Consider the following 23,902-nt stretch of genomic DNA (forward strand, 5'->3'; position numbering starts at 1 on the left):
TAAATTTATCTGAAGGTAATTTGAAGAGAGACAGTTTTTGATGCAAGACATAGATTCCAGGGGCCTTAAAAACCGGCGTATGCCAAATGTAGTCACCTTTTGGGATTTATAAAAACCAAACTTGCCGGGAAAATGTTCCTACCTCCACAGCAACTCTGACCCAAGTGTACGCAAAAAATCTGGGAAAACTGGAAACTGCAACACCAGCAGTCCAGAATAAAATCAAGGAGATGATGAGGTGGAGAGTCTGCTGCCAACATTTACCAGTCAGTAAAAAATGTGAAAAGTAAACTTTGGTCTTTTAATTCTGAGATCCAGCAGAGTGGGACAGACTGGAGGTCTAGAAGTGATGCAGCGATTATGAAACACACAAGAGGTGGATTTCCTTTATTTATTCATTCCCACACAATGCTTTTGTAATTGTCCCAATTTCGTTAAGCAGGGCAATCCTGGTGGAGCGTGGCTCCTGCTGCGCTCTTCAATGTAGCTTTAAACTCATCCTCATGATTTCACTGCTGGATAAAAGGAGCAACTTTGTATGTCGTCTCCTGAGAGCTAAGGCCCCCCTGTCTTTAAATTCTAGAGACGTCCCTGTTCAACTGGGAAACAGTTCAGTAGTGCTTCTTTAAAGAAGAGGGAGAACCCTGCCACTAGCTGTAACACAACCTAAATGATAACCAAATAAAGAAAAACATCTAAAAATGAAAGGGGGCTACAGAAAGGTTATGGAAGGGGAACAGGAAGAATGACACAAGAACTGGACTGAAAAGCAGTGATAACATTTCATTTTAAAGATTCACTTTTATTTAAATGTTTTAAAAAAATTAATTTAACCTTATTAATTCAGGACAAAAATACAGAAAAATATGAATATATTTATTGATGTAAAAGTTTTATTACTGTTTTATATTGTAATCATAATGTGATTTTATTAAATATGTGTTCTTTAGGGCTCCCCCGCCTCCCGCTCTCCTCACCGCGGCCCTGCAGGTCAGACAGGAACAATATGGCGCCGGGAGAAGCGGTAGCTTCGGGACCAGTCGTTGTCTGAAAGACTGGCGATCCGACAGGATGAACCTCTGCACCCAGTACCTTCGGTAAGCTCGGCACCGTATCCACTATCCGGCCTTCCTGTGGTACTGGTTGGCCCGGAACCGACCGTGTTCAGCCCGCAGGTGTATTGTTTTGTTCGGTTGTTAGCATGGGAGCTAACAGGTTCAGGGACCACCCCCTTAGCTAATCGTTGGCGCTAGCTAGCTTCACATATCAACAAACAATCGATACCTGTGAGCGCCTTCTGATCACACACACCTTGTCAGACATGATAAATAATTAAATAAAAATTGTGTGGTGACACAAATGTGGTGTGTGTTTTGTATTTTCATTTAGTGTTTACCGCTACACAGACGCAGTGTGTTATTGCTAGTTAGCAGTAGCTTGCTAGCATATTTCTGCGTATGTCAGGTTAGCATCGATGTTGACACATTCACACTCAGCTTGGTTAACTGGTGTTTACAAGCCTATTTTATGAATTATTGCAGCTAATAAAATGTGTGTTTAAATGTTCTACCGTGTTGTTTAGTTGTAGTGATGTAGTAACCTGCAGTCAGTGTTAGCCTGTTGTTGTTTGTTTGATTATATTTTGTGATTCAGGAAGTCGTGCGAGCCCTCATGCCGACATTGGTGTGGGCAGTGAAATGTTTGAATGAGGCTGGGTTGTGTGGATGGCGAGCAGTGATGAAGTGCTACGCGCGCGCGCGTTTCATCAGCATGTTTGGGGTCAAGTGTTGTCACGCTGCGTGTTGCTGTGGTGGTCGTGTCTAACCTGTGTTCTCTGTTTACATCCGAGCAGCCAGGCAGAGGCCCTGAAAGCTGACATGACAGGTAGGTGTGCACCATCACCTCCTCAAACACACACACACACACACCTGTCCAGGTATCAGCTGGATGCAGAGCAGGTTTATCACACACAAGCAAATGCTGGTTGTTAATCTCAGATCAGAGTCCGGTTTGTTTCTCTCATTTGTTCCAGTACAAACCAGAAGCTCTGATGTTTGGGTTGGTCCTGAATGTGAGGAGGAATTTATCTGGTGGAAATATGAAAATTATGGGTCCCTGCTGGTATTAATTTTTCACTTGGTCTAGTTTAAGGTTTCCGTCTGTTGGAAATCAGCTGTGCTGTCTGTTTGCTGGCACTGAAACCAGACTCGATGAGAGCTGGAGAACTAAGGAAGATTTTGGTGTTTCTGAAGCTGAAAGTCTGGTGTTGGCTCTGGATGAAGATGTTCAGTCGCTGTAACTGAGCTGTTTTACACAAGCTCATCAGCAGAAGCCAACAGGCTGATTTTAGGTCCATTCTGACGTACAAACACCTGAATCTCCCCAACAAGTCGTATATCTGTATGTTGACTCTTGGTCTCTACAGAAAGCTGAGACATGTGGGATTATTACAGAAGTGTCAGAGTCAAGATCTGTGTTACTGTGTCAGAGTAAATTCACCTGGCACACAGTAGGAAATGTAAATATTTATCTTCTAAAAAAAAATGTAGTGAAAACCAGAGGATAGAAGTCATCTAGCAATTAGAAGAGTAGTCCTAGGAATGAGTTAATGTTGAGCAGGTATCAGCCTGGAACATTTCTTCTGACGGCATTTAGATGTTTCAGTCGAGTTTTTATGTCTGATATGAGCTCTGAGTTCAGCATCATCAGTTACCATGGTGATGCTGAATCGGCCGTCTGCAGGCTGACGTCTGCTCCGTCTGGTGATTCAGAGCCGAGAAGAGCTCGACGTGAGAGAACTCGGACAGACAGGAAGTGATGAGTGAAACTGGGTCGATGATTTCTGTTCCTCAGCATCGTGTCTTAGCAGCCATTCATTCTGTCTGCAGCTGAACGTCACAAAGTTCACGAGGACGGAGAGTCTGGGTTTGAGTTGAACATACAGGAAGTGTTTGTTTATCTCAGCTGCTGATAAAGTTTGTTTTTGTTCCACATTGTTTACTTCCTGTTTTGAACCTCCTGGCAGATTGTAGAAATATTTTCTGTTTGGACTGCGGACAGTTTGTGGACTGAAAGACTGCTGAAATATCCCACCTTGGTCCAAAAACAGATGCTTTCAGACCTCGTCTGGTTTTCTGTCAAAATGTGAGAGAAACCAACTCGAGAAATCGGGTTCAGCTCTCAGGTCAGAGAAACACGACCTCATCCATGTAAAAATCTTTTCAAATGTACAAAGAGGTTTGAAAGGGGACGACAGAAGTGATGAGATGTTGTGAAACGTCCAGACCGACAGTGAACGCATCTGATCGGGTGGTGCTATGCTGCTGATCAGCTTCATGTTTACAGGCTGGACTGCAGTCACAGGACTTTGGTCCATGTTCAGGAGCGCATGTAAAAGCAGGAAACTCCACTTTGGAGCTCAGGATGGCGGATTGATGCACTCTTGGTTTCGGTAGCTAGGCTAGCTATTTTTTATGAACTGGCTTGTCTGAACCCTGATTAGATGAAAACAAATTTGTTCGAGTTGATTTAATCCATAAAAAACGCCCTGAGATGAATTTGTTGTGATTTTGACGCTTTGCAAATAAAGCTGATTTGAATTTAATCGTTCCTTGTTCCTAAATGTTTTTTTTCCTTTTTTTTTGTTGTTCTTTTTCACTTTGATTGTTTTTGTCTGTTTTAAACGATTTTTTTGTTTTCAACGTTAAGATGAAAATTAAACTAATTTAGTGAAGCTGTCACCATGGTAACGTGTCTCAGGACACGTTGTGAAGCTGAGTGAGAACATGTCCTCTGTGATCAGAGTCTTTCTTGTGTCCACCTTCAGTCCTGAGATGATTTCTGGTGTGTGTGTGTGTGTGTTTAGATTCAAAGCTGGGGTCAGCAGAGGTGTGGACGTCTCGGCAGGCCCTGCAGGACCTGTACCAGAAGATGCTGGTCACGGACCTGGAGTATGCTCTGGACAAGAAGGTGGAGCAAGACCTGTAAGCTGATCCACATCACACTTTGATCCATGTCACACACACCAGCTGTTCCTCTGCAGGTTTATTCATGTAAACACACACACAAAACAAAGCTCACAAGAGGTCACAGCAGCAGGAACCTGTTTGAGGGGGGGACACTTTTCACTGCTGCACCACTAAACCTGCAGCAGAGCAGCTGTGTTGTTGGAGAAGTTGAACAGTGAACGTTCAGAACGTGAAGCTGGAGCAGATGTTGAAGATGAAGACACAGATTGAGCCTCTGGAAAAGGACGGTGATCCTCAGCCGTCCAGGAATTCTGAAACTGTCTGGTTGTTTTTATTTCATCCATAAACTGAACTCCGTCTCCTGACGCTGTCCTCTGTCCTCCTGCAGGTGGAATCATGCCTTTAAGAACCAGATCACTACACTGCAGAGCCAGGCCAAGAACCGGGCCAACCCCAACCGCAGCGAGGTCCAGGCCAACCTGTCGCTCTTTCTGGAGGCAGCAAGTGGCTTCTACACTCAGGTGGGGGTCTGAGCTGAGACAGGACGGTGATGGTTGACGTCTCGCTGCGTACGTGAGGCACTGATGTAGATGTCCTCCTGTCTTCCAGCTGCTGCAGGAACTGTGCACGGTGTTCAACGTGGACCTTCCGTGTCGGGTCAGGTCGTCTCAGCTCGGCATCATCAGCAACAAGCAGAGCGGCGGCGGCGCCATCGTCACGCCGCAGCCCAGCTCCTGCTCCTACATCTGCCAGCACTGCCTCGTCCACCTCGGAGACATCGGTGAGGAGACGCTCATCGTTCTGGAATGAAGCTTTATTTAGTCCAGAAATTTATTTAAATTTGTATTTATTATATCTTTTTTTACATCTGTATTTTTTATTAAATCTGTTTTGTAAGTCTTTTTTTATTTATATTTGTTTCTTTATTTCTACATATTTTAATTATTTTAATATATTATTATTATTATTATATTAATATATTTTTAAATGTTCATTACTACATAAAATTTTCATTATATATATTTAGTGTATTTTTTATTTTTGATATTTTTAAAATATTCTTTAAATTTTTAATTATTCACATTTTATTTATCTTTTAAGTTTTTCTTAAATCTGTTTATTTGTATTTTATATTTAATGTACATTTTATTAATAAGTAAAATAAAATGTTTATACATTCTTTGTATTAGGTAGGTATTTGTTTTTAATGTATTTAGTTTCTTATATTTCAGACTTTTTATTTCTGTTTTCTCCGTAACAACCTAAACGTCGTTTTCTTCGTGTTTCTGTTTTCAGCTCGTTATCGGAACCAGACCAGCCAGGCCGAGTCGTACTACCGACACGCTGCTCAGCTGGTTCCATCAAACGGTGAGTCCGGCCGGTTTCTGGGTCTGGCTGCTTCTGTTGGACCAGGTTTATGTGGACCTCTAGAACCTCTCCCAGCTAAAGGCCGTTTCATCAGACAGTGAGTGGCAGCCATGTTTGTAGTTTCCTGCAGTGATTCGACCTTCCTGGTTCCTCCGTCTCCTGCAGGTCAGCCCTACAACCAGCTGGCCATCCTGGCCTCCTCTAAAGGAGACCACCTCACCACCATTTTCTACTACTGCCGCAGCATCGCAGTCAAGTTCCCGTTCCCAGCAGCTTCCACCAACCTGCAGAAGGCTCTGTCCAAGGCTCTGGAGAGGTAACCCCACCCGATACAAACACACCAAAGAGATTTTATTCAGTGTTCTCCATCGTCAGCCTGAAGGGTCTGACTGAGAGGACATGAAGCAGAATCAGAATCACCTTTATCATCATTGTTGTAACAACAAAGTTGAGCAGCTGCATCTTAAAATGTTGCCTTTTAAAATATTTACAAGATATGAAATGAACATAAAAATAGAAAAGTATATAAATACAATGGAACAGTGGAAATAAACAGAATGTAAACAGTAAATAATGCAGATGGAGAGAGTTATTGAACAGAAGGACGGGCTTTGTTGAGCCGTTCTTATCGCTGTGATTTTGAATTGTTTAACGTGGTTATTGCTCTTGTCTCTTAGTCTACTGGTCCGGGCTCTGTGTGGCCTGTAGCGCCTCACCATGGTAACAGCTCAAACAGGTTGTAACTGGGCTGAGAGGAGTGTGTGATGAGGCAGCGAGAGCTGGTGATTTCCTCCAAGCTTGCAGAGAGCAGCCTGGGATCCTCTGGGCTGCGTTGATCCCTCTGTGCAGCGCTTTCCTATCCGCCGCCGAGCTCCCTGCGTACGCGCCGTGATGCGGTGCATCTGGATACTCTATGGTGGCTCTGTAGAACCACACCAGCAGCTTCGCTCCAGGCTGAGCACCTCGGGAAATGGAGTCGCTGCTGGGCTTTCGTCACCGCCTGCGATGTGTGTTGGCAGTCCAGGAGAGGTCATCAGAGATCTGCACGCCTAAGAATCAGATGGAGTGAACCTGTTCCACGTGGTCCACGTTGATGTAGAGAGGGGCCTGATCCGTTCTGTCCTTCCTGAAGTCCAGGATGATTTCTGTAGTTTTTGTAGTGGGAGATTGTTCTCAGAGCGCCACGCTGTCCTAGCAGGCGCCTGATTACTGCTTCTGTAGTTGGTGATTTGACTGAATCCCTGCCACGTGCTCCTGGGGTCATTTTCAGGGGGTCGTCCTCAATCCTTCTCTTGTAGACCGCCTTGGCCACCCTGATGTCTCTTTTGAGGACCGACCTGGCCGCTCTGGACAGGGCCGATTCCTGTCCCTCAACTTGAAGGCGGTGTTGAGGCTTCTCAGGATTGATTGTAGACCTGTAGAAGATCCTCTGGGGGATTTTTCAAACTCCTTCCATCTGTTTTTGCAGTCGTGATGAGGTGAAAACCAGGTGGAGCGTGTCTGATTTCATCAAGGCCTTCATCAAGTTTCATGGCCACGTGTACCTGTGTAAGAGTCTGGACAAGCTGGACGGTCTGAGGGAGAAACTGGAGGAGCAGTTTCAGGTAGGATGGTGCTTTCACCCTCACATGGGACGTGTTTTCAGAGTGCACAGGGTGGCTCATGCTTTGTGGTGTGTGTGTTTGCAGCGGCTGATCCTACAGAAAGCCTTCAGTTCCCAGCAGCTGGTGCACATCACCGTCATCAACCTGTTTGAGCTGCACCACCTCAGAGACCTGACGGCCGACAGCATGGAGCAGAGCTACAGCAGCGAGCAGCAGGTCAGCTGGTTCCAGCTGCTCGGCCTCTTCAGTAAGAACCACACACACACTCTGTTTACTGCTTTTATTTTCACCTCCTGTTTGACGTCTGGAGCTTTCTGGGCATGGAGGGAAGTATCTGTGGTTCCATGTAGCATCACAACGCTTGGACCTGCATCGCTATAGACCAGGAGTATTCAACTAAAAGTTCAAGAGGTCATATATATATATATAAATAAATAAATAAAAATACAGTCTTTATGTTCAATGAAAACGCTGAATGAATTGATCTTTAAAACTTTAATTATGATAATTAAAATCATGTAAGGAGGTTTTTGAGGGGCAGCATAATGAGCCCTCCAGTACACTCTTTCCTACTCCTTATTATATTATTTTACGAATTTCCTATTGTCATTGTCACTGTTCCTTTGTCACGTGAAGTTGATCGTGCATGTGAGTAGGAGCATACCGGTAACCAAGGAAACAGCTGCTCATGAAAAAAAGACTTCACGTTTTCCGTTGCGCGTCCAAGGAGTTACGACTTTATTGTGGACAGCTGTGAGAGAATCAGTAGGGCTTCATAACAGGACCAGCCCAGATAAGCAGCTACACTCAGACAGGGCTGGACAATAACTCAATATATGTCGCAATATACTTTATTCAAAAACGGTGATATGAGTTTTGAACACATCTCTGATATTTCGATATACCTGCAGTATATGATTACAGCGTTTCACTGGCTAGCGTTCAAGCCGGTCAGTGATTCAAGCCGAACAGAAAGAGCTGCAACACCTTGGCTTTGTAAGTGATGACGTACCCCACAGACATGGAGCCCAACCAAGCCCAGCAGCAGTTGGCTGTGCTCAGCGCGAGGTAGAGGCTAGGCTAGGCTAGGCTAGGCTAGGTTAGGCTAAGCTCCAACGCTGCTAGTTTTCGCTACAAAACGAGTGCTCAAACATGTGGTTTGGCTCAGTGTCGCCAGCGTAGCAACTTTGTCCTGTTCGTTTTTCACTCTCCTCTTTTTTTTTTTTTTTAAAGGGACTAGCGACAGATCTAGCGGCTTTTTCTGGTATTATTGGAGACTTTTGGGGACTGTAACATAGTTTTACTTTACTCAATGAGGATCCGGTGGTACGCAGACACCTCCGGACAAAAGCACTCATACATGACCTGCCCTCACCTCACGCAGCAGCTGCTGCACCAGAGCAGGAGATGAACGCTGTTTCATCACCAGGCTGGAAATGAAACGTACGAAGCTGCTGCTGGCTGATCCCGCGCTGGCTTACCGTCAGAGATTAATGTCTATTAATGAAGAGTGTGGACAAAAATATTTATAATTAAAATATCATTTTAAATTAAAATAGAATAAAAAAATTACATTTACTAAAATTAAACTAAAAAACAAAGAAAATATTGACTGAAGAATTTAGTTTTATTATGTTACAGTGCGTCTGAAGCGTTTCCGCTCATAGAAAATACCGAGTCAGAAGATGAAGCATCAGTTGCTGCTCACACTTTTTTTCTGTTTATTGTAGTAATTCTGAACACTTTTATTTTTAAGTCCAGTTGAAGCACCGTTCTTAAGAGAAAGGTAAAAGTTTTATTTGACCTTCGATGGTGATTTCAAATTTCTTTGTTTGAAGGGTTATTTAACCTTGCTAAATACAAATAAAAGGTGAACATTAATTTATTGTACAGTAAGCCCAAAGTCACTGATAACGGGCCGATTTAGCAACTCTGCTGCCTTTTCCTGGCACAGTCGTCTGCTGTGTTTTATTCAGCTGGCAGTGTATCGCCGTGCCGGGAGCCTCACACACTGATTGGCTGAGTGCATCACATGGGATGGCTTACCTCACATGCAATTGGTCCGCATGTTTCCTTACCGCTACCGTTAAGACTACAAAAGTTGTGTCAGTTAAAGTAAAAGCCCCCGTCATGTTCTATATTTTAACTTCGGGTCCAAATGGGACAGGTTCGGGGTCTGGGTCTGGATCCGGATCGCGGTCCACTTGTTAGTGACCTCTGCTATAGATCATTCTCAGTGACGTGACATTGTTTGTTTATGGGTGGCAAAAAGCAAGTTCCCGCTATGGAGCAACTGTTAACTTGCCAGGAACAAACAGGAAATATTTGGTGGCAGGATGGAAATCAGACCATCAGCTGTGAAGGTGCCCCAAACAAAGTGTTTCTTCTTCATGTGAAAGGAGAGTAGACAGCAGACATAGATAATGTTAACACAATGTTAAAATTAGGGATATCTCAATGTAAAATATCCTATTTTATTACTATTTCGTTTTATTGACACAACTTACCACAGACAAAGTGCTTGCTACACAGCTGGGACCGGCTTCCAGCCATCTCGTTTGACGGCAGCAACCCGTTTAGCCCGTTGTTCAGGGTCAGCAGGCAGTCTGGAAAATAAAATCACATTATTGGGATGTTGATTGTTGAACATCCAAAGGCACAGCATGAATGTCCAGTTATTTATTTGAGGTGAAAAGCTGTAGTAACAGAGCTGGTAGCAGTACGCCTGCTTTCTTTTTCTTTTTCCACCCACGAAAGTCGCCAACGTGCAAGTCACGTGATCAGTGACAAAAGCTGAGAATGGTCTATAAAGATCTTGTCTATTAATGTCGCCTGCATCGTCAGTTTTCAGCTTCAGCCTCTAAAAACATGAAGGAAATGGGAAGGAGGGACAGTCTGAGTTGTTTTTATTGAGTAAACAATGTTTCCATGGCAACATGTTTGGGAGTGTGTCCCGAGTTATTACTGTCTGGAAGTCTGAGATCACTCCGTCTCCACAGTGTCCTTCTTGGGTGTGATGTGCAGCCGAGTTCTGCTCAACAAGAACCGAGGTGAGGAGATCATGGGGGAATGTCCACTGCCAGCCATCAAGGTGTCTCTGGACTGGCTCAAGCTGAGGCCCAGCATCTTCCACGAGGCCGCTGTGGAGAAGAGACAGTAGTAAGTTCCTTTTCCTGTCCTCCTTTAACCAGCATGGAGCTGCTGTAGCGTCTCTGACTCCTCTGTCTGTGTTGTAGTGTCTGGCCCTGGCTGGTGTCCATCCTCAACAGCTTCCAGCCCAAAGAGGAGGACGTGTCCAGCCCCTCAGGTAGGAAAACCTCAGAGACTTAATCTGTTAGGCTCCACTTTCCCTGTTAGCTTTACAGACTCTGTTAGCTTTACCGACTCTGTTAGCTTTACCGACTCTGTTAGCTTTACAGACTCTGTTAGCTTTACTGACTCTGTTAGCTTTACCGACTCTGTTAGCTTTACAGACTCTGTTAGCTTTACTGACTCTGTTAGCTTTACTGACTCTGTTAGCTTTACCGACTCTGTTAGCTTTACCGACTCTGTTAGCTTTACTGACTCTGTTAGCTTTACTGACTCTGTTAGCTTTACCGACTCTGTTAGCTTTACAGCCTCTGTTAGCTTTACTGACTCTGTTAGCTTTACTGACTCTGTTAGCTTTACTGACTCTGTTAGCTTTCCCGGCTCTGTTAGCTTTACCGACTCTGTTAGCTTTACTGACTCTGTTAGCTTTACTGACTCTGTTAGCTTTACCGACTCTGTTAGCTTTACTGACTCTGTTAGCTTTACTGACTCTGTTAGCGTTACAGACTCTGTTAGCTTTACAGACTCTGTTAGCTTTACTGACTCTGTTAGCGTTACAGACTCTGTTAGCTTTACAGACTCTGTTAGCTTTACTGACTCTGTTAGCGTTACAGACTCTGTTAGCGTTACAGACTCTGTTAGCTTTACAGACTCTGTTAGCTTTCCCGACTCTGTTAGCTTTCCCGACTCTGTTAGCTTTCCCGACTCTGTTAGCTTTACCGACTCTGTTAGCTTTACTGACTCTGTTAGCTTTCCCGACTCTGTTAGCTTTACAGACTCTGTTAGCTTTACTGACTCTGTTAGCTTTACTGACTCTGTTAGCTTTACTGACTCTGTTAGTGTTACAGACTCTGTTAGCTTTACTGACTCTGTTAGCTTTCCCGACTCTGTTAGCTTTCCCGACTCTGTTAGTGTTACAGACTCTGTTAGTGTTACAGACTCTGTTAGCTTTACTGACTTTGTTAGCTTTACTGACTTTGTTAGCTTTACTGACTCTGTTAGCTTTACTGACTCTGTCAGCTTTACAGACTCTGTTAGCTTTACAGACTCTGTTAGCTTTACTGACTCTGTTAGCTTTACTGACTCTGTTAGCTTTACAGACTCTGTTAGCTTTACTGACTTTGTTAGCTTTACTGACTCTGTTAGCTTTACTGACTCTGTCAGCTTTACAGACTCTGTTAGCTTTACAGACTCTGTTAGCTTTACAGACTCTGTTAGCTTTACTGACTCTGTTAGCTTTACTGACTCTGTTAGTGTTACTGACTCTGTTAGCTTTACAGACTCTGTTAGCTTTACAGACTCTGTTAGCTTTACTGACTCTGTTAGTGTTACTGACTCTGTTAGCTTTACTGACTCTGTTAGCTTTACTGACTCTGTTAGCTTTACTGACTCTGTTAGCTTTACAGACTCTGTTAGCTTTACTGACTCTGTTAGCTTTCCCGACTCTGTTAGCTTTACTGACTCTGTTAGCTTTACTGACTCTGTTAGCTTTACAGACTCTGTTAGCTTTACTGACTCTGTTAGTGTAACAGACTCTGTTAGCTTTACTGACTCTGTTAGCTTTACAGGCTCTGTTAGCTTTACTGACTCTGTTAGCTTTACTGACTCTGTTAGCTTTACAGGCTCTGTTAGCTTTACCAACTCTGTTAGCTTTACTGACTGTTAGCTTTACAGAGGTCACGTGTTTCTCTGTGCCATGGTTTGTAGATGGGCACTAAGCAACATGTTTGTGCGTTTGCTGGATTGCAGCAGTTGAAGGTCTGTTTGTTTTCTCCACAGCGATGCCCCTGCCGGAGGAGTTTGAGCTCCAGGGTTTCTTGGCTCTCCGGCCCGCTCTGAGGTGCTGACCCGCTCCGGTTCGCTCTGAGGTGTTCTGAGTCATGGTTCAGTCATGGTTGATGTTGGGATGTCTGTTGGTGTTTCAGGTGTCTGGACTTCACAAAAGGCCATCAGGGGATCCTGGTGGACAGGGACGGCCTGCCGGTGCACGCTCGACACCAGCGGCTCATCAGTCTGGGTAAATGGGTGGCTGACAACCAGTCGGGGTGAGTGTTGGTTACAGAGATCAGCTCAGAGAGATGATCAGGTTCCTGTCTGGTCCTTTTCTCTTTTTTGTAGCGAGAACATGTGGTCCAGTTAAAAGTCTTTTCTTCTGGGAAAGAGACAGAAATCTAAAATTCTTTATCATTTTGATTCTTCATAAGATGTCTGAATGAAACTACAGTATTAAGCTTGATTTATACTGGCGCAGCGTCTGCGTGAAGTCGGTTACGCCGTCACCATTTTAGGCGCCGCGTAGCTTCGCAGAGGCTCGACGTGCACCTCTTCCAGACCTAACGTTCACCCCTGCTATGCAGACGGTTAGGCAGAAGTACTCCCTTATGATTGGTCAGTTTGGGATCATGTGTTTCCAGATTTCTGGATCTTCTCACTGAATTTGTGTGGTAACCAGCTTTTTAAAAACAACACCCAGGGGATCAAGTTGATGAGCAGCTGATCGAATTATTTCTTCATTTGCTTCCTCAAGCTTCTGAAGACACTGCACCATTGTTTTAAATGAGGAAATACTTACTGGAGCTGAAGCGAACCATCAAAAGAACTCCGACTTGCTGAGTTTACCGGCCGATACCACCCCTGCTGCCACCTTCATGTTAGGAGAACAAACTGCAACACAACACCAAAACGACGCGTTCCCCCTACACTCGAGTACGACAGCAAACTCACCAGCGTCAGCTACGTCGTAACTGACCGCACGCAGACTCCGAAGGGAACCATCGAAATCCAGCTTTAGAGCATACATCCAGCTTTAGCGTCTTCATGATAGGACAAATGTGATGGGAATATGTTGGAATATTTCTGGGGTAAATTATGTTGTCAGGTTTAGATCCATGTCCTCTTTCACACAGACCTGCTTGAATCGGATATCTGAGCTCAGATATTTCAGGATCTTTCCATTGGGATGTAGAATCAAAGTTTCTTGTTTGTTTTTGGTAATTTTCCTTCTAAAATAAATGTTGATGGAAATTTATTTCATTTATGGGATTTATAGTGACTCATCCCAACATGTTTTCTTTCTGTCCTTTTAATACTGATGTTGATGAGTTTGTAGTTATCTATTAAAATGGGTGTTGTTGGGTTTCTGATCAGTTAATTTTTACCTTCCGGTTTGGATCAGTTGAAAAAAGACGGGTTTTCCCAAAATATGACTAAATCGACCAAAAGGCTCCAAATGACATCAAATATATGTAGAGATGCATCCGGTGGTTTCAGTGGGACCAGCGGTTCAGTGTAGAGCTGGAACAGAACCGGACGTGTTCTCTGAGGTCTGAAGTTTTTATAAAAGTAAACAAAAGTTGGTTCTGGTTCTTCAGAACTTCATGGCCATCTTGTCTCTGCAGGCTAATCCAGTGCAGAGTGAGCGAGGAAGGCCTCCTCCTCTTCATCAGTGACATTCCAGAGCAGGCCATCGAGGAGCCGCAGGAGAAGGAGGCGCCGGTCCTGCAGGAGTCATCCAACAGCGAGCAGACACAGAACGACGGTGGGAATTCGGGCCTGAAGTCGGTTCTGTCTGCGGGGAAGACGCAGAGCTCGTGGCCTGATGGCAGCGAGCGGCCCGTCGTCACCTTTAAGGAGAACATCAAACCCAGAGAGCAGAGCCGCGAGCCGGGTCGGAACCACCACCAGAAAGACAGCAGCAAGGAGCGGCGGGATTTCAAAGGAAACGGAGTCCTCATGAAAGGAGAGCTGAAGAGGGACGGGAAGAGGAAGAGCGAGGTGAAGAAGAGTGGCCACGAAAAGACCACCGACGTTGGGAAACAGGTGGGAACGCTGACATTCCGTCTGGTACTGATTTGGTTTTGTGTGATGCTGATGAGGCGTTCACTGTCCTCCAGGTGAAGGCACAGACGGAGCTGAGGAAGACTCCGGTGTCGGAGGTGAAGAAGACTCCTGTCACTCAGACTCAGACCACCTGCTCCTCCCAGTTCATCCCCATCCATCATCCTGGAGCCTTTCCACCGCTGCCCAGCAGACCTGGTACGTTCACGCCCAAACTGGTTCTGATCCGCATCACAGACTGGTTTTAAATTCTGGTCCCGACTGATTCCTTCCAGGTTTCCCCCCCTCGGCCTATGTGATCCCACCCCCAGTGGCGTTCCCAGGGCTCCAGGTCAATCCAGGATTCACCTTTTCCCCCGGAGTATCGGTTCCCGGACCTTTCCTTCAGCCGACCGTTCACACCCAGGCCGGAACCCAGGTCCAGGCTGGGAAACAGTCCCACATTCCCTACAGCCAGCAGAGGCCGTCGGCGCCGGGGTCCTCGGGTCCTCAGGGCCCGGGAACCATGACCCAGGTCCCATCCCCGGCCCAGCAGCAGCTGCAGGTTCAAGCCATGAGTCAGCAGCAATCCCCCACCAAACCGGGCCAGCAGGTCGGGATGGGGAAGAGTCCACCTCACCACCCGGGCCTGCAGCAGGTCAGATCATATGACCTCTACTTCCTACCTTCTACTGTGTGATGTCATCCTGCCGTGATGACGAGATGATGATGTTTGTGTTTGTGATGTGAGCAGTACATCCAGGACCAGCCGGCCCAGATGTGGAACCAGGCCCAGGCGGCTCTGCAGAAGATCCCGCCCATGCAGATGTCCCTGAAGCAGCCGCCCCAGCAGCAGCAGCAGAGCTACTACATGACGACTCAGGACCCCCTGAAGCTGTACGAGCAGCAGCTCGCCAGCATGGACAAGAAGATGAAGTTCCCCGATGTCAAGATGCAGGACTTCCACTGGGAGCCGCCCTACAGGATGGGGGACGGCCTGGCCATGATGGCCGAGAGGATGAAGAGACCTCCACCTGGTGGGCTCTGTGCGGAACAGGAGGTCCCCTCGGGGCCCCGTGGACCCCCGTTTGAGGTCAGCTCACAGGAGACAATCCTGATGGTTTGTTAGTTTTCTTCACAGAACTTAAGATTAGTGCCACCTACAGGTCAGTTCAGGTAACGGCACATAAAGTCAGACAGGTTGAAGCTGAAGCTGAACATCAGACAGAAAGGTGGAACTTACCACCTGGCAGACATATCCAGCGATGGTTACAGAGGTTAAAGGTCACAGACAGGTGAAGGAAGCAGAAGTTTATCAGGATGTTCAGCTGTGGCGACACTGCAGAAAAATGTTAGGAATTCACCTGATGGCGGGCCGGAACAGGCACGGTGACTCAGGTAAAAGAAGCTAAAGCTACGCTAACAGAACAAAGTAAACGTGTGAATCCAGCCTGAGTTCTTCACCTGACGTCTTCTGGTTGTTTAAATGAAGCCATTCGATTGGTCCAATTCAGCAAAGTCAAATTAGTTCTGACGTATGACTTTGTTTTAAAAATAAATGTAAACGGAAAAAAACAACGAAGGTGAGACGTTGCTCCACCCGTCCCGTCCTCCCGGTTTCTACGTGAAGTAGGTTTTCGTGGCTGATGGATGAAAATAAATAAGTCGTTTAAACTGTGGGACAGAATAATTTTCTTTAGTACCCATGTTTACGTGTTTCCATGTTTACGTGTATACATGTTTACGTGTTTCCATGTTTACGTGTTTCCATGTTTACGTGTATACATGTTTACGTGTTTACATGTTTACTTGTATACATGTTCACGTGTTTACATGTTTACGTGTTTACGTAAGTAAGTAAATGTTTATTTATATAGCACCTTAAAGATAAAATCACAAAGTGCTTAACAATAAGATAAAACACTGAATAACAGTAATACAGAGATAATAAAAACAAATAAAACTAAGTAAAAGCAATGTTTACGTGTTTCCATGTTTACGTGTATACATGTTTACGTGTGTACATGTTTACGTGTGTACATGTTTACGTGTATACATGTTTACGTGTATACATGTCTACGTGTTTACGTAGGTAAGTAAATGTTTATTTATATAGCACCTTTCAAGATAAAATCAAAAAGTGCTTAACAATAAGATAAAACACTGAATAACAGTAATACAGAGATAATAAAAACAAATAAAACTAAGTAAAAGCAATGTTTACGTGTTTCCATGTTTACGTGTTTCCATGTTTACGTGTATACATGTTTACGTGTTTCCATGTTTACGTGTTTCCATGTTTACGTATATACATGTTTACGTGTATACATGTTTACGTGTTTCCATGTTTACGTGTGTACGTGTTTACGTGTGTACATGTTTACGTGTTTCCATGTTTACATGTATCCATGTTTACGTGTGTACATGTTTACATGTGTACATGTTTACGTGTTTCCATGTTTACGTGTTTCCATGTTTACGTGTTTCCGTGTGTACGTGTTTACGTGTGTACATGTTTACGTGTATACATGTTTACGTGTAAACATGTTTACGTGTTTACGTAAGTAAGTAAATGTTTATGTATATAGCACCTTTCAAGATAAAATCACAAAGTGCTTAACAATAAGATAAAACATTGAATAACAGTAATACAGAGATAATAAAAACAAATAAAACTAAGTAAAAGCAATGTTTACGTGTGTACATGTTTACATGTATACATGTTTACGTGTATACATGTCTACGTGTTTACGTAAGTAAGTAAATGTTTATTTATATAGCACCTTTCAAGATAAAATCACAAAGTGCTTAACAATAAGATAAAACATTGAATAACAGTAATACAGAGATTAAAAAAAACAAATAAAACTAAGTAAAAGCAATGTTTACGTGTTTCCATGTTTACGTGTGTACATGTTTACGTGTACATGTTTACGTGTGTACATGTTTACGTGTGTCCATGTTTGCGTGTTTCCGTGTGTACATGTTTACGTGTGTACGTGTACATGTTTACGTGTGTACATGTTTACGTGTGTCCATGTTTGCGTGTTTCCGTGTGTACATGTTTACGTGTGTACGTGTTTACGTGTTTCCATGTTCACGTGTTTCTGTGTGTACGTGTTTACGTGTGTACGTGTTTATGTCTATACATGTTTACGTGTTTCCATGTCTACGTGTATACATGTTTACGTGTTTCCATGTTTACGTGTGTACATGTTTACGTGTATACATGTTTACGTGTGTACATGTTCCGATCAGATCTATAATGTTGACATTGACTCTGGAGAAGGTTGTTCTGATGACGTGGAGAAGAAGGAAAAGTTATTTCTGATGTAAAACAAACACGGCTCTGTGTGTGAGGGTTGTTTTTATTTTTGTTTGTCAGAAATCAAACGCCATAAATAAACTATTGATTAAAGCGAACGGTGCAATACCAACATATTTAGAAGATCACATGACGTACAGATGATATAACAGGCATGTGCTATCAGGATAACTGTGTTTCACCGCTCAGAGCAACAGTCGGCGTACCTCACATGTCTTGACCAGAATTAAATATTGATCGTATTGACTGTGATCGGATCAGAATTTTCCCATCAGTTTGTTCACGTGAAACGTTTTTATTCTGATCAAGAATATTTGTTTCCATGTAAACATGGCTACAGTTTCAGCCAGACAGTTCAGAACCTTCCTGAGACCAGATCCTGGGCTGCAGATCTCTGGTCTGGTTTCTGGTTCCTGTCGTTGCACGGGTCCACTCAGACTTAGAACATTTCAGGACCTATGTCGTCTTTCCTGGTCTAGGTTCAGAAACTGGTCTCTCCTGCTCAGCTTTGTTTTGTAGCTTTCAGTGTAACTTTCCTTCTTTCCACCTCTGTCTCACTGGCTTGCCTTCTTTCTTTTTTTCTATTTTTCTCCTTCCTCCCCTCTTTTTTCTTCTTGCTCTTCCTCTCCTCGCTTCATCTCTCACTAGGACAACAAGAGCTCGCCTCTTCTACCTCCTGACCTGTTAAAAACTCTAGCAGATTTTGAGGAGGAGGAGGAGCTGGTCTTTGCTAAGCCTCCTGATTTCTTCCAGGCCTTGGCTGGCCCTCTTAGCTCTGCTCCTGGACCAAATCTGTTTGTATGTAGCCCCGTCTTCCTCCACCTCCCTTCATCCCAGCCCCACGCCACACCCTTCCCATCCCTCTGCATCTCTTCAGTGGTGCTGCTCAGATAAAAATGCTCATTCAGACTCATCATGACTTTAATTCAAGGTTAAATCACAGATGTTTTTTTACCTTAAGTAAAATGCTAATCGGGGAGAATAGAGTGATGCAGGTAGAGTCAGAGGAACATCGGCTTCATCTCAGCTCATACAAAAGAATCTGGAGACATGAAGGAGCTAAAACAAGGAAACCAGTTGATGTCTGAGTTAATATTTGAGTCAGATGCAGAAAGCTGACGTCAGACCGGTCCGTAAACCTTCTGATCTGATGTCCTTCATCTCTGCAGCTGTCCAACCAGAACCGGATGGAGAGCGGGCCAGAAGTCGTCGGCCAATCCTCTTCTCTGCTGCCTGTACCTGGCTTCCCCATGCAGGTGAGTCACCTTCCTCTCTCACGTTGTTGCTCCCTGACATTTTCCGGCTGAGTGACGTCGACTTCACTCAGATCCAGTAAAACCAAAAAGATTTGATGTCGGAGGGAAAGTAGGTTCAGTTCGGACGGGGATGCAGTCATGTGGTGTCTGATCGATTGATCAGAACTATGTTTGTGTTCAGGAGTTCAACCAGAACAGCATCTTCAGCCAGGCGTACGGGAAAAACCTTCCTCCCAGCTCCAAGCCCGACACTCCCATGATGCAGCAGGAGCCGTCCCTCTACTCTCTGTTCGAGGGGACTCCGTGGTCCCCCTCCCTCCCTGCCAGCTCAGGTATGTCGCAGCCGGATAGGTTCGGGGGTTTATTTGATTCGGCCAATGAAATGTGTCTCTGATGTAAGCTGCTTTCTGATTGGCAGACCACTCTACCCCAGCCAGCCAATCCCCTCACTCCTCCAACCCCAGCAGCCTGCCCTCCTCTCCCCCGACACACAACCACGGAGCCATGCCCTTCTCCAACTTTGGACCCATCGGCACCCCGGATAGCCGGGACCGCAGGGTGATGGACCGCTGGAAGGCCGACAAGATGGGTGAGTCCCGGGTTCTGGACTGGTTCAGGTTTTTAGTCCGACTAAAAAAAACTATTTAAAGAATCAGCTCCAGGTTACAACAAGGTCATCTGAGGTCACGTATAAAGACACAGTCCAGCTCGGTCCAATTCATTATGATCCAGATCAGACCAGTTTATAAGAACTGTTCATAAAAACCAGTTTTTAAAACAATGACGAGCTAAGGAAACCAACGGATTAGATCAGATCCTCTTGATTCAATCCTCCTCCTGAACCAGGAGGGAAAACCTCCATCAGAACCAGAACCAGGAGGGAAAACCTCCATCAGAACCAGAACCAGGAGGGAAAACCTCCATCAGAACCAGAACCAGGAGGGAAAACCTCCATCAGAACCAGAACCAGGAGGGAAAACCTCCACTGACATCACCTTTTCCTGCACGTTCAACTTTATAATGGAAAGTTCGTCTGCTTAGCGCTTCAGCTAACGTCACAGAACAGTGTGCTAACGTTAGCTGCACTGGCACCCAGTTCGAAGCGACTGGTTTTGGTAAGGGTTTCTCCACCGCCTCCATAGAATCTGATTTTAAGGTAACCCTAAACCCTCTAAATGGGTTTAGTTTGGCACCTTTTCCATGCTTTGAGTTTGCAGGTGTGTAAACGGGATTAACGTGCTTCCTTTAATCTGAAATGACCTTGTTGTGTGACGTCTGGTTGAAAATAAACTCATATCAGGACTAGTGCTGGACCTGGACCTGTAAGGGTTTACTGCCAGAACCAGATCTGGGATTGTTTAGACTGACGAGACCCTAAATCAGATTTACGGTCGAATTTCTGCCTGGTCCAGCTTAAAGATCCAGTACATGGCACGTGCACGGCCCCGTGCACATGTATGATGAACAGCATGAAGACGAGGTCCATGTGGTTCTGGTTTCAGAGCAGGGGTGTGTTGGTACTTCATTTATTCATCAGATTTAGTTCAGGTTGAATCTGTTTTATTTATATGAACTTTTCATACAAACTGAACGTAGAAAGTTACTGTAAAATGTGATTGTATTAAAGAAATACACCCCATCTCCGATGTACGGAAATATTTGTATTCTGAACATTCAGGGGATGAAGGTGAAGAAATAAAACCTTAAAAATTCATGTGGTTATAAATCTGTCTGGAAGATAAAATGAGATTAAATTAGAATAAAAATAAATAATCTGCTGGTTGGTGATAAATCAGTATCAGACTAAAATGAATTGAATATACCAAGAAAAATAGATAAATAATAAAAGTAAAATGTAAATAAATAAATACAATAACTAAATAAAATGACTTAAATGAATGAAATGAAATAAACAGATTAAAGTGAGAAATGTAAATATCTCTGGTTTCCTCCCAGAGTCTGACTCAGCAGTTCATGCTTTGAATGATCTGGTTTCCAACCAGAGCCGCCATGATGACCTGAAGCCCGACTTTAACGTCAGAACTCATCGACCCGAGTTCTGGTTCCGGGTGTTAACATGTGGTCCTCGTGTTGCCTTCCAGGAACAGTCGGAGGCTTCGGTCTGGACTACCTGCCGGCTGCAGCCTCTTCTACGACGTCCGACACTAGCTGGCACCAGGCCGGGTCCACAGGCAGCTCCTGGTCCAATCAGGAGTCTCCGATGGAAGAGGCGTCCTCCACCGTGCTGCTCGACAGCCTCAAGGTCCAAAACAGACCCGTCAGACTTTTATTTTCTCACCCAGTTTCTCTTCTCACTGATTACATAATTCACTTCAGTCTCCAAAAAACTGGTGTGATTAGTCCAGCATCGTGAAGTGATCAGTTGTTTTCAGTTTCATCTTCATCCTGACCTTCCTCTTCCTCCTGCTAACGTCCTGTCCTGTCCTCCACAGTCCATCTGGTCCAGCTCCATGATGCAGCCGGGCCCGTCGGCGCTGGAGCAGCTCCTCCTGCAGCAGAAGCAGAAGCAGCAGCGAGGTCACGGCGCCATGAACCCACCCCACTGAACGCCAGCCGAGGTGGCGCTTTATGTCCAGACCACAAGGAGAAACAGAGGGAAAAAAAACGAAGTTTGGCGAAGACGAGCTTCACTTAAAAAGGAATTAAACCGACGAGAAGCGGTGGAGGCTGGGGAGGCTACACGACCCCCTGACGAGGCTGAATCACCACCCCACCCCCCTCGGCTGTTCGAGGAGAGGTGACCCCCTCCTGGATCGGAGGGCGTGGGATCTCTTTAATCGCGGCGCCACGCTGCCGCAGGGTTTCCTTCAACCCGCGCACATCTGAACTTTGAGGAACACACCCCCACCCTCACCACAACAATCCCGTGATTTTTGACGGACGCCACATCTGCACCCACCCCCCGTCATCCTGTTTAGAAGTAATCGACCCGTCTGCTCGGTTCTGGCGGAGCGCCGGTTTTTAGCGTTTCCACCGCCGCAGACTGAACGTGGAAACTGTAGGAGGGCGAGGACAGTGTGGTGGTTGGGTTCAGGGGGAGGTCAGGTGACACGTGGGGGGGTGCAAAATAACAGACCGGACTTTCTGATCTCTTCATTTTCATCACTGAGGAGGGGGAGGAGGAGCTGAAGGATGAAGGTTGCAGCGATATAAATATTTACGTAAACAGATAGTCGTAGTTGGACTCGTCTCTTAGCCGGGTCTGATCGGGACTGGACGCTGTCACATCTGCCGTTTGACCGCCAGCTCGCTCTGAAGGAAAAACCCGATGGCGGTCCGGCTTCATGATGCCGGGGAGCGTCGGGACTGGGGGGAGGGGCTAAGGACAACACACCCTGATGATGATGATGATGATGGGGTAGCATCACAGTTAGCTTCAAGAGATCACAGATATTAACAAAGAAAAAAAGTGTATTTTGTGATTTGTTCGTAGCAGTTTTAGCTTCTCGCCGTTGGAGGCGACGACAGGTTTATCTGTTAGCGTCCTGCATAACTGCCGGACTCTTCTTCCTGCTCGCTTATTTAACCTGCATTTACTCGCTTTTCTTCATCTCTTGCCTTTTTTTTACCAGTTTGAAGCAGCTCTGTTCCGGCAGCTCGGCCCGAATGGGTTTTAACGAGGCCTCAAACCTCCGCTTTTATTTACCCGAAGCCCAGAAACCTAGAAACCTGAACTGGAGCGCCGGGTCCTGCTGCTTCCTGTTTACCTTTCATCAGGAAAACAAACAGCGATTGGTCACTATTCATGCCGGAGTTCCACACGGACCTAAAGACCTGAACCTAGAATGAACCTAAACTTTATGGCCCAGAACCAAACCGGACCTGTTTTTATTCACCTGCATGGAGCGAACCAGACCGGCACAAGAACGGTGCCGTCTCTGGTGAAAAAGTAATACGTATAACTGCCAATCAGATCCTTCTGTCGGCTTAACGATCTGATTGTTGTCATGGCAACCCCAGCCATAGAGTCCAGTTGCTGCTGTGGACCGGTCCTGGGCCAGGTCTGGGTCTTGGAGTTTAGGTGATTCTGTGACATCGATGGGTTGGCAGCCCAGAGAGTTTTTTTTTTTCTTTTTAACTTCAGTTGATAAATTTACTGAAAATCAGAAAGTCGACGATGTAAATATTCACCTAAAAAAAAAAAAGTTTGGAAAACTCGACAATAAAAACACGGACAGCTGAATCTGGCAGCCATTTCTGATCCGGTTCTGTTCAGACCTGAAACTAAATCTCATCATTTCATCTGCTGATCGTTTTCTGATCAATATTTCAGCGTTTCACACAAAAAAAATTCACTCTCACGTGAAAAAAAGAAACCGACATGAACGAAAGAAAAAAAAGATGATGGATGCGTCGCTCCGTCAGTCGATGCCGTTTCTTTGGATTTGAGCTGCTGAAGGTTCTGGTTCGTGATGAAGTCCAGAGGTTCTGGTGGTGGAGGCGGGCTTCAGGTTCGGCCTTTTATTTCTGTGGTTTTCCCGGCAATCAGCAGGAGGACGGTTCGGACGGCAGAGCTTCCGGATCCGACCAGCAGATGGCAGCAACGGTTCTGAGGAGGTTTTATTTCCTGGCTCGGTGTTTTATTAACTTTAGAGAGACGTGTCTATTTTCTGTGATTGTGCTTTTCATGTTGCATTTACAAAATGTATTTGAAAATAATAAAGATGAAATCTTTCTGAATGTGAGGATGAGTTCAGGCCAGAAGCATGAAGGAGAGAAGTCCTGTTTGCTTCCATGTTGGAGGCTCACCACGAGGGCCGGAACCGGAGCTGGTTGGGGTTTTAGGTGAGGAACTAAATGTTCTGGGATCTGTCGAAGACATTCCACTCTGAGATGGTTGGGAGGTTTCAGGGCGGCGGTCCTTGTGGTCTGAGCTTTGACTTGTGTTTGTCTGTAGACTTTGAGAACTGGTGGAATCAGCCTTTAAATAAATGTCAGCGATGTTCTCCCTTCACACCGTGTCCACTGTGTTCTTTCCCTCATTACAGCGCTGACAGGAAAGCCTCGTTTTCCGGTAACAGCTGGTGAAAACGGGTTGGTTTCTGACTTGTGGCCGATAGGACAGTCAGCTGAACATCAGCAAGGTCAACAAAGCTCTTTTCTCCCCAGTTTCATGTAAAAACCTGACGCTTTTTAAGAATTGAAGATGAGGAGAAACTTCTGTGATTCAGGATCAAACTCAAATTCCGGCTGTTCCTGAATGTGATGGCTTCGTGTGTCGTTCCTGCTGGATGG

At 45.1% G+C, this 23,902-nt stretch overlaps 2 protein-coding genes across 3 annotated transcripts in view; both read left to right on the plus strand.

Moving 5' to 3' along the window:
- The window catches only part of LOC121645098 (zinc finger protein 420-like), a 1,096,702-nt gene that overhangs the window by 888,761 nt on the left and 184,039 nt on the right, over positions 1 to 23,902 (plus strand). The gene's annotated exons all lie outside the window — the stretch shown is intronic.
- Positions 969 to 23,621, plus strand: smg7 (SMG7 nonsense mediated mRNA decay factor). Of its 2 annotated transcripts, XM_041993404.1 has the most exons (23): positions 969 to 1,097; positions 1,853 to 1,884; positions 3,866 to 3,983; positions 4,357 to 4,489; positions 4,578 to 4,749; positions 5,265 to 5,336; positions 5,502 to 5,652; positions 6,805 to 6,940; positions 7,025 to 7,187; positions 9,940 to 10,099; positions 10,177 to 10,247; positions 12,029 to 12,089; positions 12,175 to 12,294; positions 13,648 to 14,068; positions 14,143 to 14,284; positions 14,362 to 14,723; positions 14,820 to 15,158; positions 18,039 to 18,188; positions 18,560 to 18,646; positions 18,828 to 18,978; positions 19,065 to 19,235; positions 20,749 to 20,909; positions 21,100 to 23,621. In XM_041993404.1, exons 1-23 carry the CDS (start codon positions 1,072 to 1,074, stop codon positions 21,211 to 21,213), a joined length of 3,513 nt encoding a protein of 1,170 aa, XP_041849338.1. In that variant the 5' UTR covers positions 969 to 1,071; the 3' UTR covers positions 21,214 to 23,621. The 2 variants fall into 2 exon arrangements, with proteins under 2 accessions (XP_041849338.1, XP_041849340.1); XM_041993406.1 differs by lacking the exon at positions 18,039 to 18,188.

The sequence above is a fragment of the Melanotaenia boesemani genome, chromosome 8 (genome assembly GCF_017639745.1).
Source record: "Melanotaenia boesemani isolate fMelBoe1 chromosome 8, fMelBoe1.pri, whole genome shotgun sequence".
Lineage (NCBI taxonomy): Eukaryota > Metazoa > Chordata > Actinopteri > Atheriniformes > Melanotaeniidae > Melanotaenia > Melanotaenia boesemani.